This window comes from Furipterus horrens, unplaced genomic scaffold (genome assembly GCF_987537825.1).
Source record: "Furipterus horrens unplaced genomic scaffold, mFurHor1.1.pri manual_scaffold_8, whole genome shotgun sequence".
NCBI classification, from domain to species: Eukaryota; Metazoa; Chordata; class Mammalia; order Chiroptera; family Furipteridae; genus Furipterus; species Furipterus horrens.
The window spans coordinates 54,503,237-54,529,188 of NW_028327178.1; the positions used below are offsets into that span (position 1 = coordinate 54,503,237).

General features: G+C 38.8%; 1 protein-coding gene across 2 annotated transcripts in view; it reads right to left on the minus strand.

The window, feature by feature from the left end:
- Positions 1-25,952, minus strand: part of SPIRE1 (spire type actin nucleation factor 1) — a 326,738-nt gene that overhangs the window by 36,676 nt on the left and 264,110 nt on the right. For both annotated transcript variants that reach the window (XM_090285845.1, XM_090285844.1), the window contains exon 9: positions 11,225-11,397. In XM_090285845.1, the coding sequence (XP_090141971.1) occupies positions 11,225-11,397 (173 nt within the window). The remainder of the gene's footprint in view (positions 1-11,224; positions 11,398-25,952) is intronic.

Genomic DNA, 25,952 nt, shown 5'->3' on the forward strand with positions numbered 1-25,952 from the left:
ACAGAACTCTGATACATGTCCACACCTTTCACCCTGTTCTTCTTTACTGATTTGAATTGCTTCTACGTGAACAGCAAAGAGCCTGTCCTGGAGCATATGGAATGAATATACACCAGTTTGTAGAAGACAGAAAAGCTGTGGGGACACTGGCCTGATTCAGGGCCATTTGGGATTCGTTCCCAGAACCTGCTGCTGATCTTCTGTCCCCACATGCCCACCTCATGACTACTTGAAAACTGATCTTTCCTGCCCTAGAAGAATCACAAAGATACCCAGAAGGGGAACTAGGAGACCTTAAGAGGTCATATCCCCTGCGTGAGAGAATGTGTGTGTGGACTCCTGTTTGCTGCTGTCCTATCAAATCTATTCCCATTGACCAAACACTTGCTGCCTTTCTGAGGGATTTTGTTGGGTCTCTGACATCTCTGGAACATCAATATTTTCTACTGCTTGACCTGGTTTCTGAAATTTGTTTGTTTTTATTGGCTGATCTGTTACTAGTCTCTGACACTCACTAAGTTAAGCCTTTTCTGGTTCTACGTCCTGACCAGTGATTCTAATCAGGTCCTGCTGTAACGAGGTCACTTTCAGAACTCCCAGTGCTTCACTGCTGCTTTGTTCCAAGGGTAGCAATGTCACTGAAGGCTGCCAGAAGTGTTTCAGAGGCCAATCTGGGCACCTAACTCACTTAACAAAATTGAAAACCTTCCTTTTCCTGGGGGAAAAAAAAAAGCCCAGCAAAGGCTCAGTTATAGTTCCTTTACTTAGATTTCTTACAGGAAGCTTTGATAGGGCTACAATCAAAGCTTATTTTCATTTAAGAAATGTTACCTAGGATGAGCTAGCAGAGGTTATTAAAAATAAGCAAGACACATTGAAGCTAGATTTTTGGGAAGAGAGAAAAAGAGTGATGGGAAAAAGGTCTAATGTTGGGAGTTCTAGTTTAGTAGAGGTTCTGCTACTTAAAAAGTTATATGACCCTTTAAACTTGGTCTCTATCTCTACTATCCTCTCAATTTTATCACCTACAACCCCATTTTTCTCATTGAAAAGTCATGATGTTGGACAAAATTTCCAAGCCCCCTTCCAAGTTTCAATTTTTAAAATTGAGGCTTTATTATACACTGCTAGTTGGGATACTAGCAAGTTTATGAGATATACAGACTTTAGAGTTAACACCTGGGTTTCAAATCATTTACTAACTCCTTAAAAGTGTAAATTCAAAGACAAAACCTTTCTGTTTCTGCTTCCTTATTGTTTATATAAGGCTCATAGATACTTTCTAGGATCGTTGTGAAGACTATTAATTTATAATACCTAAAATGTAGCATAGAGTTAGCTTAATAAAAAAGGTGTTACAGTTCTCTTTAAGAACCTTGGAAACATAAATTAAGAGCTATAAAAATGTGCATTCTTTCACCTAGGAAATATACTTCTAGAAATATTTTGAGAAATAATTCAAAGCAATAAGGTACCATAAGAATGTTTACAATAATATTGTTATTTATTATAATGGTAAAAAAGGAAACAACTTAAATGTTCAAAAATAAGGGACTGGTTAAATAAAATATGGTAAACTGTTATGATGGGATATCACAGAGATATTAGCCATCATGTTGGAAAAGGATATATAATGAAATGAGAAAATGCTCATGATTTTTTTTAATAGTAAAAATGTGGGTTAGTTCTAGTTCTGGCAAAATGGCAGGTTAGATAACCTATTTCTAAGGCTGAAAGAGATTTCTGGGTTACCAGAAATGGTCAAGTTTAACAACTAGGAACTTTCAAAATACATCGAGTCCTGCTTGCAGTTAATACTTATTATGTAACTATTGCTATTTAAAAGTATAAAGTTGTTGGATAAATCTAAGAGAAAAGAATCAGTTTGCTGGTTTTGCAACTGGAGTTCTTCACAGAAAGGAAAAAAATGCATTTCCCTGATTGAACAATGAACTTATAACATTAAGAAAATTAAAATCTAAATTAGTGTCTCACAGTTCTTAAAGTTATTAAGAAGTAATTTTTGTTTTTGCATAAAGCCGTTGAGTTTATATTGATAAAGTAAATAATTCATTACTATTCTACTTTACAAGAATATTTGATTTATAATAATACACTGACTGATTACAGGAAACTCAGAACTAAATAGGGATTACTTAAACAGTAAACTGTTCTTTGTGATAATTTGGACTCAAGTTTAAGTTAAACCTCAAAGACAGCAGTGGGCAATAAGAAATTTCTGGTGGACTGTGTAACTCAATAAGAAGTGTTTGTATAGGTGACCAGAGGTGATATTCTGGAATGGTGCAATGTATCTCATAATATGAAATCTCCATGGAAGAGGAAATTAAATGGTAATTTGGTGGCTGGACAGTATTTCTTAAAATGTGAAAAAAAAAATCTCTAATGAGATGAGACTATTAAGTTAACGGAAAAAATTTTTAAATGTATACTATAATTTCCTCTATAAGGAGGGTATAAAGTGCTCAGTTTGCAGCTGGAAATATCACTGCTTCTTTCCTACAGGGAGGTTCTGGTCTTTTCAACCAGTGCAAGGGCTTCAGTATGGAAAATGGGCAAAGAGGCCTGTGCAAGGAGCAGGGGAGGCAGGCAGACTCATTGGCTAGAAGTTCAGTGTTAGTTGAGTGCTGTTATTTCCTAGAGGAACACCTCTTAGAATGAAAAAGGAAATTCACATTATTCTATAAGGCCTTAGTGAGGCCCGGAAGATGGGGGATGGTGGTGGGCAGGGCTCTAGTCTCCACCTTCCATTTTTGCTGACTGACATTGTACTTCTGAAGGTTTGATATAGAGAAAAAGTTTTCTGTGCTTAAAAAACGTCTGGGAATTCCGGCCAAAACTGAGGTCTAGACAAACACGCTGCTTCGCCCTCCACAACTAAGAAGGACTACAACTACCTCAAAACCAGAGACAACAAGAAGTCCCAGAAAACCAAGCTGCATGGAAGTCCAAGAAATAAAGATATAAAAAAGAAACAGTCATCCAGACAGGTTGGGGGGGCAGAAAGGACATGGTGTGGTGGCGGCAGCAGCGGTGGCAGTGGTGGGCCAGTGGAAAGTACAGTTACATGTTTTAAAAAGTTGGAGGTAGACCTGGGCAGTGCTCCCAGCACAAGACCAGACCGCACAGCTCACGGTCCCAGCGCTGGGGAAAATAAAGCCTTATTGCTTTTGACTGTGCCAACCAGTGGGGTTGGGGCAGAAGAAGAAACTGCCAGTCTCTCAGCAGAGTCCACTTGTTTAAAGGGCCCCATGGTCCTAGAACGTCTGCAGAATCACCCACTCTGGGAACCAATGCAATAGCTAGAGGCACCAGGCCCATACAGAAGTGGGAGAAGTGCCTGGAAAAGGGATAAGTGCTGAGCAGGAGGCATTGTTCCCTATTGAACCCCTCCCCCACATACAGCACCACAACGTGGTGAAACGGGTCATCCTCTACTGATGAATACCTAAGGCTTCGCCCCTCGCAACGTAACAGGAGCAACAGCTGTACCTAAGACAAAGAGGCAAACAAACACAGGAATCTGTCAAGATGAGGAGACAGAGAAGTATGGACCAAAAGGGGGTATGGATCAAGGTTCCAGTGGGAGAACTAAGCGACAAGGAGATAGCCAACCTAACAGATGCAGAGTTCAAAACACTTGTGATAAAGATGCTCACAGGCTTGACAGATATATTTAAGTATAGCAAGTGCATAAGAGAAGAAGAGAAGGCTATGCTAAATGAAATGAAGGAAAATCCACACAAAACTGATGGTGAAGGGAAGGAAACCAGGGTTCAAATCAATGATTTGGAACATAAAGAAGAAAAAAATAGTTAACCAGTACAGAATGAGGAAACAAGAGTTGAAAAAAATAAGGAGGGGCTTAGGAACTTCTGGGACAACTTTAAACCTGCCAACATCTGAACCACAGAACTGCCAGAATGAGAAGAGGAAGAGCAAGAAATTGAAAACTTGTATGAGAAACTAATGAAGGAAAACTCTATAAATTTGGGGAAGGAAATAGATATAGAAGTCCAGGAAGTACAGAGTCCCAAAAAAGCTAGACGCAATAAAGACGACACCAAGACACATCATCATTAAAATTTCAAAGGTTAAAGATAAAGAGAGAATCTTAAAAGCATCAAGGAAAAAGCAGAGAGTTACCTGCAAAGGGGTGCCTATAAGGCTGTCAGCTGATTTCTCAAAAGAAACTTTGCAGGCAAGAAGGGACTGGCAAAAAGTATTCAAGGTGATGAAAAGCAAGTACTTAACAACCAAGATTACTCTATCTAGCAAAGCTATCATTTAGAACGGAAGGGCAGATGAAGTGCTTCCAAGACAAGGTAAAGCTAAAGGAGCTCATCATCATCAAGCTATTATTATATGAAATGTCAAAGGGACTTACTTAAGAAGAAGATCAAAATTATGAACATTAAAATGAAAACAAACTCACACCTATCAACAACTGAATCTAAAACATAAAAACAAAATCCAACTAAGCAAACCAGAATAGGAACAGAATCATAGGTATGAGGATCATTTGGAGGGTTATCAGCTGGGAGAAGGAAGGGGGAGAAATAGAAAAATGGTGCAAGGATTAAGAAGCATAATTGTTGGTACACAATAGACAGGGGGAAGTTAAAAATAATATAGGAAAGGGTGAAGCCAAAGAACTTACATGCACGACCCATGGACATGAACTAAGGGGGTGGGATTGCTGGAGCAAAGTGGGGTACTGGGCAGAGGGGAGCAAAGGGGAAAAAATTAGAGCTACTGTAACAACATAATCAATAAAATGCACTTAGAATAAAGAAGAGAGGTTGGAATTAGATAACACCTCTGTCCTCAGGGAAAATCCGGGCTAGTAGGGGAGAAATATATAAACCATCTGTAACTTAGCATGGCAGGTGTCACACAACCAAGTAGAAAGCCTCTGCCAGACTGTACTGCTAAGCTGATTCTATAGCTCAAGTCCCACTTCTTCCATGATGCTTCACTAGCACCCCAGCCCCTATAGCGGCACAGTATGTCACACAGTAGACAGCCTCAGACAGTGCCTGGTAGGCTATATGTGCTCACTAAACTTGTGTATATATATTTTTATTTCCCATTTAGACAATAAACAATGGGAGGGCAAAGCCCATTACATTTCTGCTTCCCCTTTAGTTCTTACTGAAAGCATTCAATAAATATTTGAATGGAAAAAATGAAGTGGCACTGGAAAAAAAAGTTGGTGAAAAGAACAAATAGAAGAGTCACAGAATATACAAAAAGTAGGGAACAATGTGGTGTAAAATGTGAATGAAGACAGTTTGTATAATGTAACATGGGACTTATCTAACTGTATTTGTGGCCATTTTTATCAGTGAGCAAATATGACTAGAGGCAAATCAATCTTGGTTTAGGAAATCTCTGATATTAGGAATTACGGTGGGAAAAAGAATACCTATCCATCAGTTTGGAAAAGGTAGAATTCCTCAACTTCTTTTCCATGTTCATACTTCTGGGTAGAATTGCTAAATTCTGGAATTAGAAGAAATCTGAAGGTCTGCGGATTAACTCCCCGCATTAGATGGAGGACACTGATGGCTGCCAAGATGAAGGATCTGTCTTCATGGCCTGTCCACACAGCCAGAGCCAGAATTCTCAACAGGTCCCATTAAGTCACATTATAAGGAACCTGGTTTGAGTTTTGAGGTACTTTGTTCCTGTCTATAGAAACATCACTTAATCATCATGCTACAACAGACAAGTCTACTGAACTGGCTTTAATTAGTCAATAGATAATCTTAAAAGTAGCTAAAGTTAAGAAAGTTTTTTAGGATGAACACAACTAAACTACCACTATTAAATTAACTCTGAGTTTCAGCACTAGAAACTCTGATTATTACAAAGCCAAAGTTTGAAATACAATAGTTGTTCAAAAATAAAGGCTTCTGATTATCTATGTTTTCTAAGTGTTAAAGTCTGAACATATTTAGATGATTTAAAATTATATTTAGAAGTTTTAATATTCTATATTCAGAAGTTTAAAAAAAGGAACATAGGTATGCTCACATTTAGTATACCTTTGACTAGTCTATCTTCAGTACTTAAAAACACTGATTTTAATTTGAAGCAGGAGAGATAAAAATGCTTAGCCCCAGGCCTTTGTCTAAAAACACTCACTTTGTTCCATGAGTCTGAGATTTCCACTACCATTGACTAAGAAACTATCCAGGCTTAGATCAGCGGCCAGTAACAAAGGTCAGAGTCAGTTGAAACCTGGCTCTAAAATTTCTCTTTTCGGCACCTTATTTCTTGCTTTATATTTGAATTGCTGAGGGGTAGGTGTGCAAAAATGGCCTCTCTCTGATTAACACATTGCGTATGGGTGGTGAGAATTCTCGTCATTTCTAAAAGGCATTTAAATTCCCCGGTACACAATGTGTTAAGAGAACTGTGTCTAGCAAACCACCTCAAGATTTGGATTTGGGACTTTAGCAGTAAATCTTCAAAGAAAGGACATCTATGGATATTGTAGATGTTGCCCATTTATCTCATGATGACCTGGTGTGTAGTCTTGCCTTAGGAGGTGAGTAGAGGAGGACAAAGAAAAGAGTTAAAAGTGGTTCAGTGGGAGTGAAGGAGGAACACCTCCTGTACCTATAGACCAGTGCTGTCCAACAGAGCTTTCTTTTAGGGTGGTGTTGTCTATACTGCATGTGGCTACTGAGCACTTGAGAAATGAAACCAAAGAGTTAAAAACATTATTTATTTATTTGTTTGTTTGTTTAGAGGAGAAGGGAGGGAGAAAGAGAGGGAGAGAAACACTGATGTGAGAGAGAAACATCGATCAGTTGCCTCCTGAAGGTGTCCCAACTAGGGACTGAACTTGCAACCTAGGCATGTGCCCTGACGGAATCAAAGTGGTGACCCTCTGCTTTGTGGGACAATGCCTAACTGAGCCATGTATTAGATGGAGGACACCAATATATTAAACATATTTTAATATATTTAACATTTTGACAGTCATCATAATTAGTGGCTACTATACTAGACCGTGCAGAGCTAGATGCTCTTTTAATTTACACTGTTGTTCTCACAGGTTACTATGAATTTATCTAAATATGTGAGTGTCTGCTGGGTGATAGGAACTAGGGATACGTATAGTGAATTCAGCACAGTTAATACTCTTAAGAGTTTGCTCTCTGGTGGGAGAGAGAGAAATACATGTATTACAATATACAGTGTAAAGTGCCCTAACACTATAGAGAGAAGGGAAGGTTATTATGAATCACAGAGAAGGGAGTCCTGATGGGCTAGTGGTATCAGGCAAAAAAAAAGATGAAACATTGATGCATGCTGACTGTTAAAGGATAGGCAGGAATTAGGGTAGACTGAGGCAGGGAGTGTTGTTGCAGGTATCAGATCACCAAGGCTCTTATACATCTTATTTGGGGACATGAACTTAATCCTGTAAGTGGCAAGGAGCCTCCAAAAGGTGTCAAGCAGGAGTGACAAGACTCTGGTGGTGTGTGTGAGATGGACTGGGGAAGCTAGGAAGAGGAAAAGTAAGACAGCACTGATTAGAGAGACAGCACGTGTGAGAGCACTCACTGAAGTCAGGCAGAAATAAGGATATTTTTTATTCTTAATGTTTGAAAAACATTTTCTAACAAAATTGTTATTGCTGGCATTTCCAGGATTAGGAGTGAAGACTGATGAGAGGGGAATTAAAAGAATAACTCCTATCAGCAAAATGAAAAGGAAACCAACCATATGGGAAAACAAACTTGCCAATGACATCACAGACAGGGGACTGATTTCCAAAATATATAAAGAGCTGATACGACTAAACATCAAGAAAACAAACAACCCAATTAAAAAATGGGCAAGGGACCTGAACAAACACTTCTCTGAAGAGGACATACAGAAGGTCCATAGACACATGAAAAAATGCTCAACATCATTAGCCATCAGGGAGATGCAAATAAAAACCACAATGAGATACCATTTTACACCAGTCAGAATGGCCATCATCAACAAATCAACAAGCAACAAGTGCTGGCGAGGATGTGGAGAAACGGGAACCCTACTGCACTGTTGGTGGGAATGCAGACTGGTGCAGACACTATGGAGAACAGTATGGAATTACCTCAAAAGATTAAAAATGGAACTGCCTTTTGAACCAGCGACTCCACTACTAGGATTATACCCGAAGAATCTTGAAACACCAATTCAAAAGAACTTATGCACTCCTATGTTCATTGCAGCACTGTTTACAATAGCTAAGTGCTGGAAACAACCTAAGTGCCCATCTGTAGATGAGTGGATCAAAAAACTGTGGTACATTTACACAATGGAATACTATGCAGCAGAAAGAAAGAAGGAACTCCTGCCATTTGCAACAACATGGATGGAACTAGAGAGAATTATGCTTAGTGAAATAAGCCAGGCAAAGAAAGAAAAATACCATATGATATCACCTAATACAGGAAACTAAAGAACAACACAAACAAAGGAACTAAATAGAACAAAGAGCAGAATAGCAGTCAATAGGGGGGAGGGGAGAGGGAGAGAAGGGGGATAAGTAAGGGAAGGGATTAGTCAAAGAACCCATATAAAAGACTCATGGACATGGACAACGGGGAGGGATATGATTGCGGGAGAGGGGGTGGGTTGGGTGGGGGAGAGAAATTAGGGGAAAAGGGGACAACTGTAATTGAAAAACCAAAAAAAAAAAAAAAAAAAGAATAACTCCTTATATTCTATACATTGGATGAACATAGAGAGGGAGACGAGAAGCAAGAATATAGTTTCATTTTACACAGAATGATTTTGAATGATTTTGAGAATTGGGCAGTAGAGATACACAAGACTGATGCTAAGATGGAGGTGTAGGTAGACATGCTTTGCCTCCTTGCACAACCACAAAAAGAATTACAACTAAATCTCAAAATAAAATTGAACTGTATGGATACCCAACAACCAAGTACTTAAAGAAGCCACATTCAACCAGACAAGTAGGAAGGGTGGAGATGTGGAGATGGGCAGAGAGGCAAGGGGATGTGGTGTGGTGCAGAGAGGCATCAGCAGAACAGGTACAGGCAGTCCCATATTCATATGTGGCAGATAAAAATCAGAAGGGAGCCTTGGCTAGTGTGGCTCAGTGGATTGAGGGCAAGCCTGCAAACCAAATGGTCACTGGTTCAATTCCCAGTCAGGGCACATGCCTGAGTTGCAGGCCAGGTCCCCAGTTGGGGATGTGTGAGAGGCAACCACACATTGATGTTTCTCTCCCTCTCTTTCTCTCTCCATTCCCCTCTCTCTAAAAATAAATAAATAAAATCTTTAAAAGAAAATCAGGAAAAATACCTTGGGAGCAAGTGATCCCAGCCCCAAGCCAGACTGCATAGCCCATAATTCCAGCGCTGGGAAGATAAATCCCATAACTTCTGGCTGTAAAAACTAGTGGAGGTTGGAATGGTGGAAAAAACTGCTAGATTTTCAGGAAACTCCCGTTAAAGGGCTCTCATGGTCTTAAAACATAAGCAAACGCACCCATTCTGGGATTCAACACCAGGGAAACAGCTGGGAAGGTCATCAGTCACATACAGGGAGTGGGTGAAGTGACTGGGAATGGGACGAGTGCCAGGCAAACCTCCAGAAGCCAGGCAGCAGCACTGTCTCCTCTTCGAGCCATGCCCTTACACAGAACCACAAAATGGTGAAGCAGGTTGCCCCACCCTGGCAATTATCTAAGGCTGTGCCCCACACAATTTAGAGGTGCTTTCTAAAGGGAGTAAAAGCAGCTAATACACAGAAACAAACACAGGGAGGCTGCCAAATTGAGAATAAAGAAACATGGCTCAAATGAAAGAATAAAACAAAATCCCAGAAAAAGAACTAAATGAAATGGAGATAGTCAACCTATCAGAAGCAGAGTTCAAAACACTGGTGATCAGGATGCTCAAAGAATTCACTGAGTACACCAACAACATAAAGGAAGGAATGAAGCTGATTTCTCTAAAGAAACTTTGCCAGCAAGAAGGGACTGTCAAGAAGTATTCACAGTGATGAAAAGCAAGGACCTACAACCAAGATTATTCTATCCTGCAAAGCTATCATTTAGAATGGAAAGACAGATAAAGTGCTTCCCAGACAAGGTAAAGCTAAAGGAGTTCATCATCACCAAGTCATTATTACATGAAAAATTAAAGGGACTTATTTAAGAAAAAGAAGAAGATAAAAACTATGAACATTAAAAAGGCAATAAATTCACAACTATAAAAACTGAATCTAAAAAAAGAAAAACCTAAGCAAACAACCAGAACAGGAAAAGAATTATAGGTATGGAGATCATTTGGAGGGTTATCAGCTGGGAGGGGGAAAGGTAGTATGGGAGAAAAAGTCCAGGGGTTAAAAAGCATAATTGGCAGGTACAAAATAGGCAGGGGAATGTTAAGAACAGATAGGAAATGGAGAAGCCTAAGGACTTATATGCACAACCCACGGACATGGACTAAGCGGGGAGGTGATTGCTGGAGGGAAGGAGGGTAGTGGGTGGAGGGGGCCAAAGGAAGAAAAATTGAGACAATTGTAATAACATAATCAATAAAATATTCTTAAGAAAAAACAAAAGACTGATGCTGCAGACAGGCTCAAAGAAGATTTGGAAAGCATCAGTATCCACATTCATCCTGTTTCTTGAAAACAAGGATGTTAGATTTTCCCTCATAGGGCAGTAGGTGAAAGATGAAATCTGAACACTAGCACATCTTTTTTCTGATGCCTGCCTGTTATTATTATTACAGAAAGAACTACCTTCAGTATGAATGTGTGTATTTTAGAGAGTGAATAAGTGGGTAAATTATACTACAGTGTTGTTTGCAATGGAGTTATGTTTTTCTTTTTCCTTTCTCTAAATAAAAGATATTTAAGATAACATAAGTTTGAAAATTGTTGACTCATTTTAACCCCACCATAATCTAAGACTGTATCAATATTTCAAAACTTATTCTATACAATATGGGCATTATATTGCTCTTTACTAAGTGATAGTACGTAACTCACTGTTTCATTTCCTAATAAATGAATTTTAATCCTAACTTTACTGTTTGAAAGTGGGACGGGGATTAAGTAACAACTGAAGCAACACCATTAGTAAACTAGGTCAGACAGTGTTAGCATCATGAACTTGGAGTCAAGATTAGTGAACCAGTACCTCAGGGGAGCTCACCTCAGAGTCAGAGCTGTCCAGTTCAGCCAGAGTTGGAGCTTTGAGGAGCTTCTTCCGCTGCACAGGTATCTGCTGTGCAGCATTTAACTCATTTTTTTTTCTTTGTGATGTTAAACCTCCATTCATCACTGATGATTCTACAATGTTCTTTGGAGATTCAGGGGTAGGTACATCTGGTAAAAAAGAAAAGAAGAAAGCTCACCTTTTCTTGAGCTGAGAAAGGTAATCAATGGATGAAACACACTCTTCCAAGTACTTGAACCCAGAAACACACACCGGGTGACATAGCATTTCCATGTCATACAAATACAACAGGGACTTGATACAATAACACCTATGTATACAAAACATTTTTGTTAGATATTAACTGTCAGATTCAATTAAAGAAGACCTTTAACTGACTAGTTATATATTAACATTTATAGATTAAAATTTAGAGCTGGAAGAAATTCTACAGATAACTGATCCCATCTTTTTTATTTTCTAGAAGCTCAGAAAGGCTAGTTTTACTTTATAGACTCTAAATCAAAGTGATGGCATGCATGAAACCTTATTAGGTGTATGGCCATAAGATATGAAAATGGTTTGACCTAAAATTGCTAATAATCTACATTCATAAAAATAAGAACACAGAGTGGGGAGCAAGATGGCCACGGAGTAGGAACAGTTCTCAGCTCGCTCCTGTTAAGGAGACAATCCAGGAGGAACAAACTCGGGGAGGAATGACTGAGTGACTGGGAATATCTGATAACGTGAACGGGGAAGAGATCGTGGGAGCAGCGTGGAGGGGGGTGGAGGGGTTTATCACAAACTGCAGGCTGAGTCATTCTGAGACTCCGTGTGTTTGCAGCATCAAGCCGGAGAGCTCACTAGCCGGGAGTGAATTCTTGTAGGGAGTTAGGGAGAGGATTTGGCCGAAAAAGCCAGAGGAGTGAGAGAACAGTGAACAACCAGGACTGGGAGAAACTGTGTGACCTGAGTCTAGAGAGAAACATCCTCAGCTGCAACCACCGACGGAAAGCTCGGCATCCCGGGCGCGCCCAGCACTTGCGCTAGGGCCCTACAGAACAAAGGAGCAGTTTTGGGGCTAGGAGACCGGCCGCACAGAAAAGCTGTTTCGGAACTCCGGACCGGGGGAGAACTGTGTTCTTGAAATCAGTGTTTGCTCTTTAGTCGCGCTAGAATCCCACAAACAAAAGGCAGGTTTGGGGCTAAGAGAGAAATAGGACGCGCAGGGTGTGTAAGTAGGGAAGAGAGCGGAGGCGGAGGTTCTGGAGGGGAGACGGTTTTAGGGCAAGGAGAAGGGCCCGCGGGGAGGGGCTGCTGTGAAGCTCCGGACCGGCAGAGAGCTCCGGGGAAGGAGAGTGCTGCGCTGACCGACCACACTAGAGTCCCACAGAACAAAGGGACGGTGCTGTGGCGGGAAGAAAGATAGAGCGCGCAGGCCGATAGACAGGGAAGCCAGCGGAAGCCGTAGCTCGGAATAGAGAAAGTTTTGGGGCAAGGAGAACAGCACAGGCAGGAAAGCCACTGCAAAGCTCCAGACTAGGGGAGAGGCCCTGGGCAGGAAAGGGCCACTGGGCCCGGCACTTTGACCGACTGTGCCAGAGTCCTGCAGAACAAAAGGACGATCTTGAGACAGGGAGAGAGGTGGGGTGCGCAGGTATATAGACAGGGAAGAGAGCAGAAGCTGTAGCCTGGGAATAGAGACAGGACTGGAGGCAGAGCGGGGATTGCTGGCAGGCACAGGCTGGACCAACAGAGGGAAGGAGTAGCTGGACAAGCCTGAGGAGGGCTGAGGCTGCCTTAGGAGGGGACAACTAAAGGCAGCTCACAGCAGAGCGGTGGTAGGCCCACGAAAAAAAGACTAGCAACCCCAGAATCAAGCAGAACCCTCCCACAGCCAGCCAACCAACCAGAAAAGATTTGAAACTCATGGAATTTTGAATAGGAGCAGACTCAGGAAGGAAGCAAGGAAAAACCAAAAAACAAACAAACCAAAAACACCCAGAGACTGTGCATAAAAGTTGAATTGAGTTAAAATCCTCATTCTTTTATCTCTCACTCTCTCTCTAACTACCCCTACCGTCAGTCCCTTCCTATTCTTGCTCCTTTTCTCCCCTCCCCTTCCCCCCTTCTCTCCCCTTAGCATTCTCCCCTGCATCCTATTCTCAGTTAATTTTATAATTTTAAGTTCTCTCCCTTTCTCACTCTCTCCTTTCTCTGCGCTACTCACCTTCAACTTTATTAAATTTCTTTCTTTATTTTGTCCCCCTTCAGTCTACATTCATTTTTCTTTCATCTCTTGTCCTTATTTTCCTTCTCTCCCTATACATAATCTCTCTCTCTCCCTATTACACTTTATATTCTAACCTCTTAATATTCAAATTATAATTCTAATCTATCCCCCTCTCCCTTTACTCTCCTATTCTTACCCCTTCTCTTTTTCTACCCCACCCCCCCCACTTCTTTCCCTACCTCTTGTATTTCTCTCCTTCATCCTATCTTTTGCCAACTCTTCAATTTCAATCCTCCCCTCTCTAATATCTCCTCTTCCTCCTGATTTCCTTCCCTCCTCTGAGCTCTTTTCCTCCCAAATCCTCTTGCTTTTCTATCTCCTATTCCTCTCTCTCTATATTCACCTTTTCTCTCTATCTTGCAACTTTATATCATGTTTTAATCTCCTAATCTTTTTTATAACATATAATTTAAAAAAGAATTTTAATCCAGTCCCCTCTCTTCTACCTCCCCTTCTTCTTTTGTTCTCTCTCCTACCCTTCTCTTCTCTACTTTCTCTCTCTCTTTCCTCTCTCCCTTCCTGTCTTGCTATTTTCTACTCTGTATTTTTATCCTTAAAAAATTCTCTCTCAATCTATTTCCTACCTTCTAACCTCCCCAGCCCTCTCTTTCAATTTCTGGCTGTCTGTCTACCTGGATGTCTGTTGTGTCTACCCTACCTCCCACGCTAATCATATAGTATATACCGATTATATAATCCTAATACTATACACTTCCACTTTCTCTCTCCACACTGTAACCCTCCCCTCCTTTTCAAACAGACAGTGTAAGTGTTAATTGCTCTCTTACATAACCTTGATCCCAATTGCTAATATTAATACTCTATCAACTTCCAGCTCAAAAATTACCCTTCCTTCATTTAAAACAACTCCTTTCTGTTTCTCCTACGAAATAAGAGTCCCAGTATCTCCACAAGTATATTAACACGGGCTCATTTGCAGCCTATAGTGGGATTGTATTTGGGGGAGACATTGGAGGGTGTGGGTTTCTTGCCTGGGTTGTGTAATTATGTTTTAGCAGCACCTTCACAAAAGATCTCAAGACAAGGTGGGCAGAGTGACTCTCAATCAACTAACCAGAGAAAAAGATCCACCAAAAAGTAGCTGAAATACAACCAGACAGATTAAAGAAATATCATCAAGGACAACACAGACGGAGATCCAGGAGGGCGGAGGAGTAAGTGGAAGCTACACTAACCCCCTCCCAGGACCAGCCAGTGCTGACTCAGCCCCAGTACAGCAGACAGACCATCCCCCTCCAAGTGGTGTCATACTAAGGGGAAATAAAAGCCCTGCCTACAGGAATTAAGTTGCCACACCCACGGTTCTTAAGCCTGACGGCTGATCACAGATTGAGTATAGTAACAACTAAAGAAGAGAGACAAAGGCAGTAGATCCCTGGAAGTCTCCAACAGGCTGCCTAGGCCCAGACTGGTACAGGATCTGACACCACCAGGGGCAGATCCAGGAAGTGCAGATCATTCTAAGAAGTACCAACAAACAAAAGGAATCACAAAAATGGGGAGACAGAGAAACAACCCCCCATCAAAAGGAAAGGTAGAATCCCCAGAAAGAGTGCTAAATGAAATAGAGGGGAGCAACATATCAGATACAGAATTTAAAACATGGATTATGGAGAAGCTAAATGAGCTCAGCGGAAACTACAAAGAACTCCAGAAAAACTACAGTGAACTCCAGAAAAACTATAAGGAACTTACTGAGAATTATACCAGCATCAAAAAGGACATGGAAGCTATCAATAAGAGCCAGGAGGAAATGAAGAATACGATCTCTGAATTGAAGAACACAGTAGAAGGAATTAAAAGCAGGCTAGAGGAAGCAGAAGATCGGATCAGCGAGCTGGAGGACAACCTACACAAAAACTCCCAGACAATGCAACAAAATGAAAAAAGACTGAACAAGACTGAAGAGGTTCTAAGACAGCTGCAGGACAACATGAAACGTAACAATATCCGTATCATTGGAATTCCAGAAGGAGAAGAAGAAGAGCAAGGGATAGAAAACCTCTTTGAAAAACTAATGACAGAAAACTTCCCTCACATGAGGAGAGAAAGAGTCACGCAAATCCAGGAGGCACAGAGGGTCCCAATGAAGATGAACCCCAACAGGTCCACCTCAAGACACATCATAATTAAAATGGCAACATCCAAAGACAAAGAGAGAATCCTAAAAGCAGCAAGAGGGAAACAACTAATAACATACAAGGGAGCTCCAATAAGGCTATCCTCAGATTTCTCAGCAGAAACACTACAAGCAAGAAAGGAATGGCAAAAAATATTCCAAGCAATGAAAAACAAAGGCCTACAACCAAGAATACTCTACCCAGCAAGGCTCTCATTCAAAATGGAAGGCGAAATAAGGAGTTTCTCAGACAAAGGAAGACTAAAAGAATACATCTCCACCAAACCAGCAATGCAAGAGATGCTAAAGGGTCTGCTCTAAAAAGATAAAGAAATAGAGAGAAACAGAGAAGAACACGAGTACAAAGGGGGAAAATGACAATGAATAAGTACTTATCAGTAATAACCTTAAACGTAAATGGATTAAACGCTCCAATTAAAAGACATAGGGTAGCTGAATGGATTAGAAAGAATGATCCACATATATGCTGTCTACAAGAGACCCACCTTAGAACAAAAGATCTACACAGACTGAAAGTAAAGGGATGGAAAAATGTATTCCAAGCAAATGGACATGAAAAAAAAGCCGGGGTAGCAATACTTATATCAGACAAAACAGATTTCACAGCAAAGTCCATAAAAAGAGACAAAGAAGGGCATTTCATAATACTTAAGGGAAAAATCCATCAAGAAGATATAACCCTTATAAATATATATGCACCCAACTTAGGAGCACCCAAATATGTAAGGAAAATTTTGAAAGACTCCAAGAAAGATATAGGCAGCAACACACTCATCGTAGGGGACTTTAACACCCCATTGTCAACAATGGACAGATCTTCGAAGCAAAGAAACACCAAAGATATTGAGGCACTGAACAACACTTTAGATCAAATGGACTTAGTCGATATATATAGAAGCTTACACCCCAAAGAAGCAAAATATACATATTTCTCAAGTGCACATGGAACATTTTCAAAGATAGACCACATGGTAGGACACAAAACAAGCCTCAATAAATTCAAGAAAATTGAAATTATATCAAGCATCTTCTCAGATCACAATGCCTTAAAATTGGAAATCAACCTCAAGGAAAAAACTCAAAAACATTCAAACTCATGGAGAATGAATAACATGCTATTAAATAATGAATGGGTTAACAATGACATCAAGGAAGAAATCAAAAAGTTCCTGGAAACCAATGATAATGAACACACAACAACCCAAAACCTATGGGATACAGCGAAAGCAGTCTTAAGAGGAAAGTTCATAGCAATACAAGCCTACCTAAAAAAACTAGAAGAATCTCTAATAAAAAATTTAACCCTACAGCTACAAGAACTAGAGGAAGAACAACAAGCAAAACCCAGATCAAGTAGAAGGAAGGAAATCATCAAGATCAGAGCAGAATTAAATGACATAGAGTCTAAAGTAACAATTCAAAAGATCAACAAGAGTAGGAGCTGGTTCTTTGAAAAGATAAACAAAATTGACAAGCCTTTAGCCAGGCTCATCAAGAAAAAAAGAGAGAGAACCCAAATAAATAAAATCAGAAATGAAAGAGGAGAAATCACAACTGATACCACAAAAATACAAAGAATTATAAGAAATTATTATGAACAACTGTATGGCAAGAAATTTGACAACCTAGAGGAAATGGACAGATTCCTGGAAAACTATAGTCTGCCCAAACTGAATCAAGAAGCAGCAGAAAGTCTGAATAGACCAATAACAGCTAGCGAAATTGAAGCAGTAATCAACAAACTCCCAGCACACAAAAGCCCAGGACCAGATGGCTTCACAAGTGAATTCTACAAAACATTTAGGAAAGAACTAACTCCTCCTATCCTCCTCAGACTATTCCAAAAGATACAAGAAGAGGGAAGACTCCCAAACTCATTCTATGAAGCCAGTATAACCCTAATTCCAAAACCAGGTCAAGACACAACAAAGAAAGAAAACTACAGACCAATATCGCTGATGAACATAGATGCTAAAATTCTCAACAAAATATTGGCAAACCGGATCCAGCAACACATTAGAAAGATCATACACCACGATCAAGTAGGATTCATCCCAGGGATGCAAGGATGGTTTAATATTCGCAAACCAATAAACGTGATACACCACATAAACAAAATGAAAGACAAAAACCACATGATCATATCAATAGATGCGGAAAAAGCATTTGATAAAGTACAACACCCATTTATGATAAAAACTCTCAGCAAAATGGGAATAGAGGGAGCATACCTCAACATAATAAAGGCCATATATGAGAAACCTGAAGCCAACATCATACTCAATGGGCAAAAACTGAGAGCATTCCCCCTGAAATCAGGAACAAGACAAGGATGTCCGCTCTCTCCACTCCTATTCAACATAGTCTTGGAAGTTCTAGCCACAGCAATCAGACAAGAAAGAGAAATAAAAGGCATCCAAATTGGAAAAGAGGAAGTAAAACTGTCATTATTTGCAGATGACATGATAGTGTACATAGAAAATCCTTTAGACTCCACAAAAAAACTACTCAATCTAATAAGTGAATTCGGCAAAATAGCAGGATACAAAGTCAATATTAAGAAATCGAAGGCATTTTTATACACCAACAATAAAAACTCAGAGATAGAAACTGAAAGAAAAATCCCATTTACCATAGCAACAAGAAAAATAAAATACCTAGGAATAAACTTAACCAAAGAGGTAAAAGACCTGTACACAGAAAACTACATAACACTGAAGAAAGAAATTAAAGAAGATACAAATAAATGGAAGCGTATACCATGCTCATGGATGGGAAGAATCAACATCATTAAAATGTCCATACTACCCAAAGCAATTTATAGATTCAATGCAATCCCTATTAAAATACCAGCAACATATCTCACAGACCTAGAACAAATACTTCAAAAATTTATATGGAACCAAAAAAGAGCCCGAATAGCCACAACAATTTTGAGGCAGAACACAGTAGGAGGAATCACAATACCCGATATCAAACTATACTACAAGGCCACGGTAATCAAAACAGTCTGGTACTGGCATAAAAACAGACATATAGATCAATGGAACAGAATAGAGAGCCCAGAAATAAGCCCAGGTTCATATGGTCAACTAATATTTGACAAAGGGGGAAAGAACATCAAATGGAATGAAAAGAGCCTCTTCAACAAATGGTGTTGGGAGAACTGGACAGGGACATGCAAAAAAATGAAACTAGACCACCAGCTCACACCATACACCAGAATAAACTCAAAATGGATCAAAGACTTAAATGTAAGCCGTGACACCATAAAAGTCCTAGAGGAAAAAATAGGCAGGAAAATTTCAGATATCCCACGTAGCAACATTTTCACTGATATATCTCCTAAGGCAAGGGAAATAAAGGAAAGAATAAACAAATGGGACTACATCAAACTAAAAAGTTTCTGCTCAGCCAAAGAAAACATCAGCAAGATGCAAAGGAAACCAACCATATGGGAAAATATATTCGCCAATGACATCTCAGACAAGGGATTGATCTCCAAAATATATAAAGAACTCATACGACTCAACACCAAGAAGACAGACAACCCAATTAAAAAATGGGCAAAGGACCTGAACAAACACTTCTCCAAAGAAGACATACAGAGGGCCCATAGACATATGAAAGTATGCTCAACATCACTAGCCATCAGAGAGATGCAAATTAAAACCACAATGAGATACCACCTCACACCAGTCAAAATGGCAATCATCAACAAATCAACAAACAACTTGTGCTGGAGAGGATGCGGAGAAACGGGAACCCTGGTGCATTGCTGGTGGGAATGCAGATTGGTGCAGCCACTGTGGAAAACAGTTTGGAATTTCCTTAAAAAACTAAAAATGGAACTGCCTTTTGAACCAGCAATTCCATTGCTAGGATTATATCCAAAAAATCCCGAAACACCAATTCAAAAGAACCTATGCACTCCAATGTTCATAGCAGCACTATTTACAATAGCCAAGTGCTGGAAACAACCTAAGTGCCCATCTGTAGATGAGTGGATCAAAAAACTGTGGTACATTTACACAATGGAATTCTATGTAGCAGAAAGAAAGAAGGAACTTCTACCATTTGCAACAACATGGATGGAACTAGAGAAAATTATGCTTAGTTAAATAAGCCAGGCAACAAAAGAAAAATACCTTATGCTGTCACCTATTACAGGAAACTAATGAACAACACAAACAAATGAGCAAAATTGAACCAGAGGTATGTAAACAAGAAGTAGACTAACAGTAACAAGGGGGGCGGGGGGGAGGAAAAGAAAGGTGTAAGGGGATGGGTCAAGTTAAAAAATATATATATATATATGAATGACCCACAGACAGGTGCAACTGAGTGGGGACTAAATGTGGGGGAGGGGAGGGACAGGGTGCAGGGAAACAAGAGGGCTAAAAAAGTGAGACAACTGTAATGGAAAAACAAACCAAAATTTTTTAGTGGGGGAAAAAAGAAAATATGAAGAATGGAAATGCCAGTTCAGTGAATATTAGGACAAAGATTTTCCTTCACATTGTATATTTTTCTCCCTATTTGATCCCTCCAGAGTTTGGCATTCTAAACAAGTAAATAATGACATAAGTTCCTTTGCATAGAACTAATAAGACCAGTTGTCAACAGAGGTTCGTTTTTTTTTTTTTTTTTTTTTTTTTTGACCAAGTCTTTGACTGGAATGTCAAGCCTAAAGGAAACATACTTGGGCTCAGATTGTTACCAGAAAGCCCTGAGGAACTGGGAATGACTTTCAAAGGTAATAAAAGCCCGTGAGATAAAAGGCCTGGTACCATGGTTGGTTGTGCGGTCCACAGTAATCTTTCCAGGGAAGGAACGAAGGTTGTTTTCCTGAAAGATGGCTAGAAGGGACCTTAAGGCACAAGGAAAGACCAGAAAGACTTGGAAAAAACAGGTGTGTACAGGCAAGGATGAATGCCAGATATGTGGCACAGCTTCTGTGCCCTGAAGAACAGACTGAAGGTCACCCCAAATATTCCTTGGGTAAGTTCCAGCAAAGCAGAACTAAAGATCATAAGTGATCATTTGCTGCTCTTGTTATGTTTATGCAAACGAACAGGATAAATTAAAAATGGACTTAATGTAGTCCCTTTAAAGACAAGGAGGGTAACCTTAGGGAGAAAAATTATTATTCAAGGAAAACCACAATGATCAGTAGTAGAGTATAAAACAGGGCAACTAACCGTCTTAAAAGTTTCTTCTCCAGATTTAGAGACTTGTTTGCGGGTTATGTTACATAAATTAACACGTGTTTTTTGTTTTCAAAGGATATAAGCCTATGATCGCATTACCTGAGTGATTATCTGTACGCATAAGCCTCATTTAATCCTCTCTGCAGCGCTGCCTCCTGAGACTCAACGGTTTGGCTGAACTAAATGGCTGGGTTGGGGAAGAATGGGGTGGTCTGTGGGCTTCACTTTAAAACGGGTTTCTCTTTTCTATCCTAATGGCTTGGACAGAAAAGGCCCAGAGGTCTGAGAGGGGGAAATACCTAAACTATTTACCTCAGCCCAAACTAAGTATAATGGGCAAAAGGGTTTTGGACAGGCGAGATGTGCCTAGCACACATTCTTACAAAGAAACTTTTTTTTTTTCCCTAATATGGAACATTGAAAAATTAATCCCTGCCTTTTGTCATCTAGTAGTTATAGATTGAATGATGTCTTTTAACCCTTTTCGCCAAATCTGTTGCCCTCAGAACACAACAAGGACACCAGCCTGTTGAACCAAGCACGCCGTTGACCGGAGGCAGCCAACTGACCTGGAGTCTGCACGATCCTTCCCCATGTGGGAAGACCACCCTCCCCTCCACACCCCCACTCTTATTAGGGTTTTCTGGACCCAAGGGTAGGTAGGACGACGACCATGTCCAGCTTGAAGCAGCTAGAGGAGCTTGAGACCTTCGCCCATTGTCCTTTACAAGATTACAAAGGGTCCTAATATTTGAGAGGGGGGGGATAGTTAATTTTTACGAACCAGGGGTATGGACTTGGGGGGGATTGCTGGGGGAGGGGGGTGCTGGGGGGAGGGGAACAAGGGGGAGAAAATTGGAACTGTTGTAACAATATAATCAATAAAAAACATTAAAAAAAAAATAAGAACACAAAGAATCTGGGATAGATTCCCTCTAATAAAGCAGACTTAGTTTATTCAGAACTCAAAATGGATGGGAAAGTAATATAACAAATTAAAGAAATGCAGTAAGATAGAGCAGAGTACAGAGTATACAGTACAGTTAAATGTAAATTGTTTTGGTTCAAAGTCAAGCTCTGCTGCTGGTAACCTAACCTCTTGTTTCTTCATCTATAAAATGGACTAACAATAGACAAGAGTTTGTTGTGAGGATTAAATAAGTTAACAATTGCAGATAAAGTACTTAATACTGTGTTTAATAAAGGTAGTGGATCATGAATGTTAGCAATGATTTGTGTCTACATTAGCAAGTAAGTAAACTAAGGCTCAGAGTAATTTAGCTAGAGTCACACAGCTAGTGTTTGTCAGAAACTTGAATCCTCGTTAGTACTGATTCTATAGGCCACTTTTTTGTATGATAGTCTGTGATTTTCAGGTGCAAGTGGAACTAATTTCTGTCAGTATTTCAAATGAAGTGTTAAACATCTAAGTTTAATAAGTAACTACTAAATTAGAGTATTTAAAAATGAGAAAGAGCAGTCACTGCATAATTTAAGTTCAAGATCAGCACCATGAACTGATCTGTGCACATGGAATAGTGTGTTAAACTCCTGCAGTTGGGGGTAAAGGGTACACTAAGCACTAAAGTAAAAAGACATGATTAATGCTCCTTTAGAAGGCAAAAGCACTGTAACTGCAGTTATTATAAAATATAAGAATGCAGTAGTTCCCCCCAACATATAATATTTATATGCTTGAAGTTTAAGTAGTGAATTTCCAGGAAACATTAAGTATATAAGTGTGTTCCAGTACAGCCTTCCATGACATTATTTTAAAGAATCATGTAATTTATTATATATTATATATATATATATATATGATTTAATATTTATAACTTTGGCTTATTTTTACAGATCAAGAAGGCCAGAGAACATGCCCTTGTGAAAGAAAGGGTCTGAGTCAGCAAGAAAGGGTGGAGGAAAGGAAAAAAGGAAGCAAGAAGACAAACATACTTGTTTGTCACTCATTTATCATTTTACATAAAATTTCTTTAAAAAAAAACAATTTATTTTATTTTTAGAAAGAGGGGAAAGGAGAAAGAGAGGGAGAGAAACATCACTATGTGGTTGCTTCTCACTCGCGCCCCCAACTGGGGACCTGAAATGCAACCTAGTCATGTGCCCTGACTGGGAATCGAACCAGCGACACTTGGCTCGCAGGCCGATGCTCAATGCACTGAGCCACAGCAGCCAGGTACATAAAATTTCTAACAGAAAACTTAACAACACGTGTTAATTTTGTTATTATGTTTCAAGGTATTAAGTAGCTAGAAAAAAATACATAATTGGGGAAGGAGGTATGCTGAAGGAAACAAAAGGGCAAAAGGGCAAAGACAGCAAGTTTTTACATACATTATAATGATTAAAGTCTTCAACTACATTTTTATTAAGGAGGTGTAGAGTGGTAGGCTGCCACATTTAGGAGAGTAATTTAAAAGTTTTCCAGAAAGCAAAGGAGGAAATGATTACACTGATTATTTCCCTTTCAAGAAAAAAAGACAGTGCTTAAATAAGGTATTGAAGTATATTTTAAAAAATCTTATTCTATAGTGTGTCTTATTTTATACACTTCCTATGGAATTGTTTGTGTTGTAGTAGTAGTGTTTTAAGACAAAGCAAGAGTTAAATTTGCACACATCTCTCATCCCTCTTAACTACCCATATTCCAATTGAGGCTCCCAAATTGGGGGTATAGTGAGAAGAACGCAGTGAGCTTCCCAAGGCAGGTTTCATATTCCCAGTCTACAAGGTCAGGGTGAAACTCTTAGGAGAAATGGAGGAGCACTGAAACAGTTTCAATGGTTACATACTTATTTTAATGTTTCAGAAAAAAATACTATATCAGATACATGCTTTTATTAATGTTTTTGCTTAAGATTTTAAAAAGTAATTTATGATTCAAAAAATTTAAACAGTACAGTATTTCCTCACTTATCGTGGGTATTACGTTCTAGACTCCCCTGTGATAGGTGAAAATTCACGAAGTAGGAACCTTACATTTATTTTAGTATTTTAAGGCTTTATAAACCCTTTCCACACACTTATAAACCATTCCCAGTCCCTTATTAATCTTTTCCACACTTTTATAAACACTACTTATGTTCTTAAACATATTATACACTCTTAAACCTACGTAACTTTAACAACATACATATACAGTACCGCAAAATTCCGCAATATAGCAAAAAATCCGTAATAACTAAATATAATATTTAAAAAAATTCCGCGATACAGTGAGGCCGTAATAAGTGAACTGCAATATAGAGAGGGACTACTGTACTGGAGAGCACTTAAATCTGGCAAAAATCATGAGGGTGGTATCTGAACTGAAGTTTAGGAAACACTGTTAAATGAGTGATAGGAGCTGCCATGAGTTCATTTCATTCTCAATGCAGATTTGAGAAATTACTCTATAGCTCTCTAACTGCCAAAAAACTGTGCTATGAGATTGATAACTGTATTTAAGTTCACTGACTAAACTACTAAAATAAAACACCTGTACTAAATTCAAAGCTCTGAGATAAATAAGATTAATAAAAAATATGCTGTGTAACAGTCATGTTTCATAATGATCTCCACAGATAAGATTAAATATTATGTGTGATTTTATCTCATATTTCATATTTGTAAAAGACCCAGTTGAATATATTTTTTAACTTAATTTTTTGATTTTAGAGAGCCATAACAGCAGGGGCAAACATATTTTTAAGGGATGTTTTTAAGTAGTTTGATTACTTATACTTTTCTGTTCAAATAAGTGACTCTTCATTACATCAGTGTATCAAATGAGAAAACCAAATATTAGATAAGACTCTGTACTTTAATAATAGGATAGAATTTCTTGAAAAAAAAACTGATATGTATAAGTAAGCACACAATATTTAAGATGCTAAATATTGCTTCTCAGTTTCAGAATCTAAAATGTGTAACCATGATATTAAATACTTGGGTCATAACCTTATATGTATTAGATACAGCAGCTGCTGCCTGATTTAGTTAAGGATATTAGGATACAGGTTACATATTTAGTGCTTGCACTGAAGAAAGAAATTATACTTACCTTAATTAATGTTGAATGGATTAAGATTTTCCACTAATGAATATTTCTAAGACATACCTAAGCAACAGAATATACTTTATGTCTTATTTCACACTTAACTTCAGAGAAATTATCTATACCATATGTTTCAATATTTACTTCTTAGTTAATTTTCCAACTTTGCATTCAATCTTTGCATTAGTGAGAAGAATGGCTCTTTCTTTTTCATTTATAATTTGGGACATTTAATTGATTAGTCAAAATGCAACAATGAAAACATAAAAGTAGCACAAGAAATTGAGAATAAAGCATGTAGAAATCATGAAGTACATATACTAAGGTATGAAATAAACTATAGCAAATGATAAGCACTGAAAAACAATAAAATTTTGTTACTCTTTTATACTAAAAATGTTAACTACCAAGATCTTTTTTCCCAATACACAATCCATCATATAAACTATAAGAACCTAGAATATACCTATGTATAATGTGTGTGGGGCATGCATACTATCTAGATCAGCCGCCTGTGCCTAATGTGTGTTAGCCAATAGTCAATGTGCTTAGGTAGTCAGCTACACAGTCCAACTGATGGACACATCTTTAATAGATATTTAGAAGAGATAGAGTGTCTGTAATATATATTGCCAACTTTTAGAGATTGGCAGTACTGTATATATTCCAAAACATTTCTGAGTTTATTTTCCAGACCAACTTTTTTTACAAGGTTACTCTGCAAATGGTTGATAAAATAAAAATTTTCAAGTGGATAAATAGAAAAAGCTCTTTAGTAGTCAGTCAAAAGTGAAGAGTGTAAAATAGTCATATGAGTTTCTTGAAAGTGCAAGTATTAGTCATGCTTGAGACCTACAAATATAAAAAGAAATTTAAAAAAACAACTGGGAGCTAGTTTAGCAGTTGAAAGATATTCAGTAAATATTAACACACAGTCTAGGATACTCTCTGACTCTTTAAATACAAATTTGTATTTAAGGTATGCCAACAATTTCATGGCATAT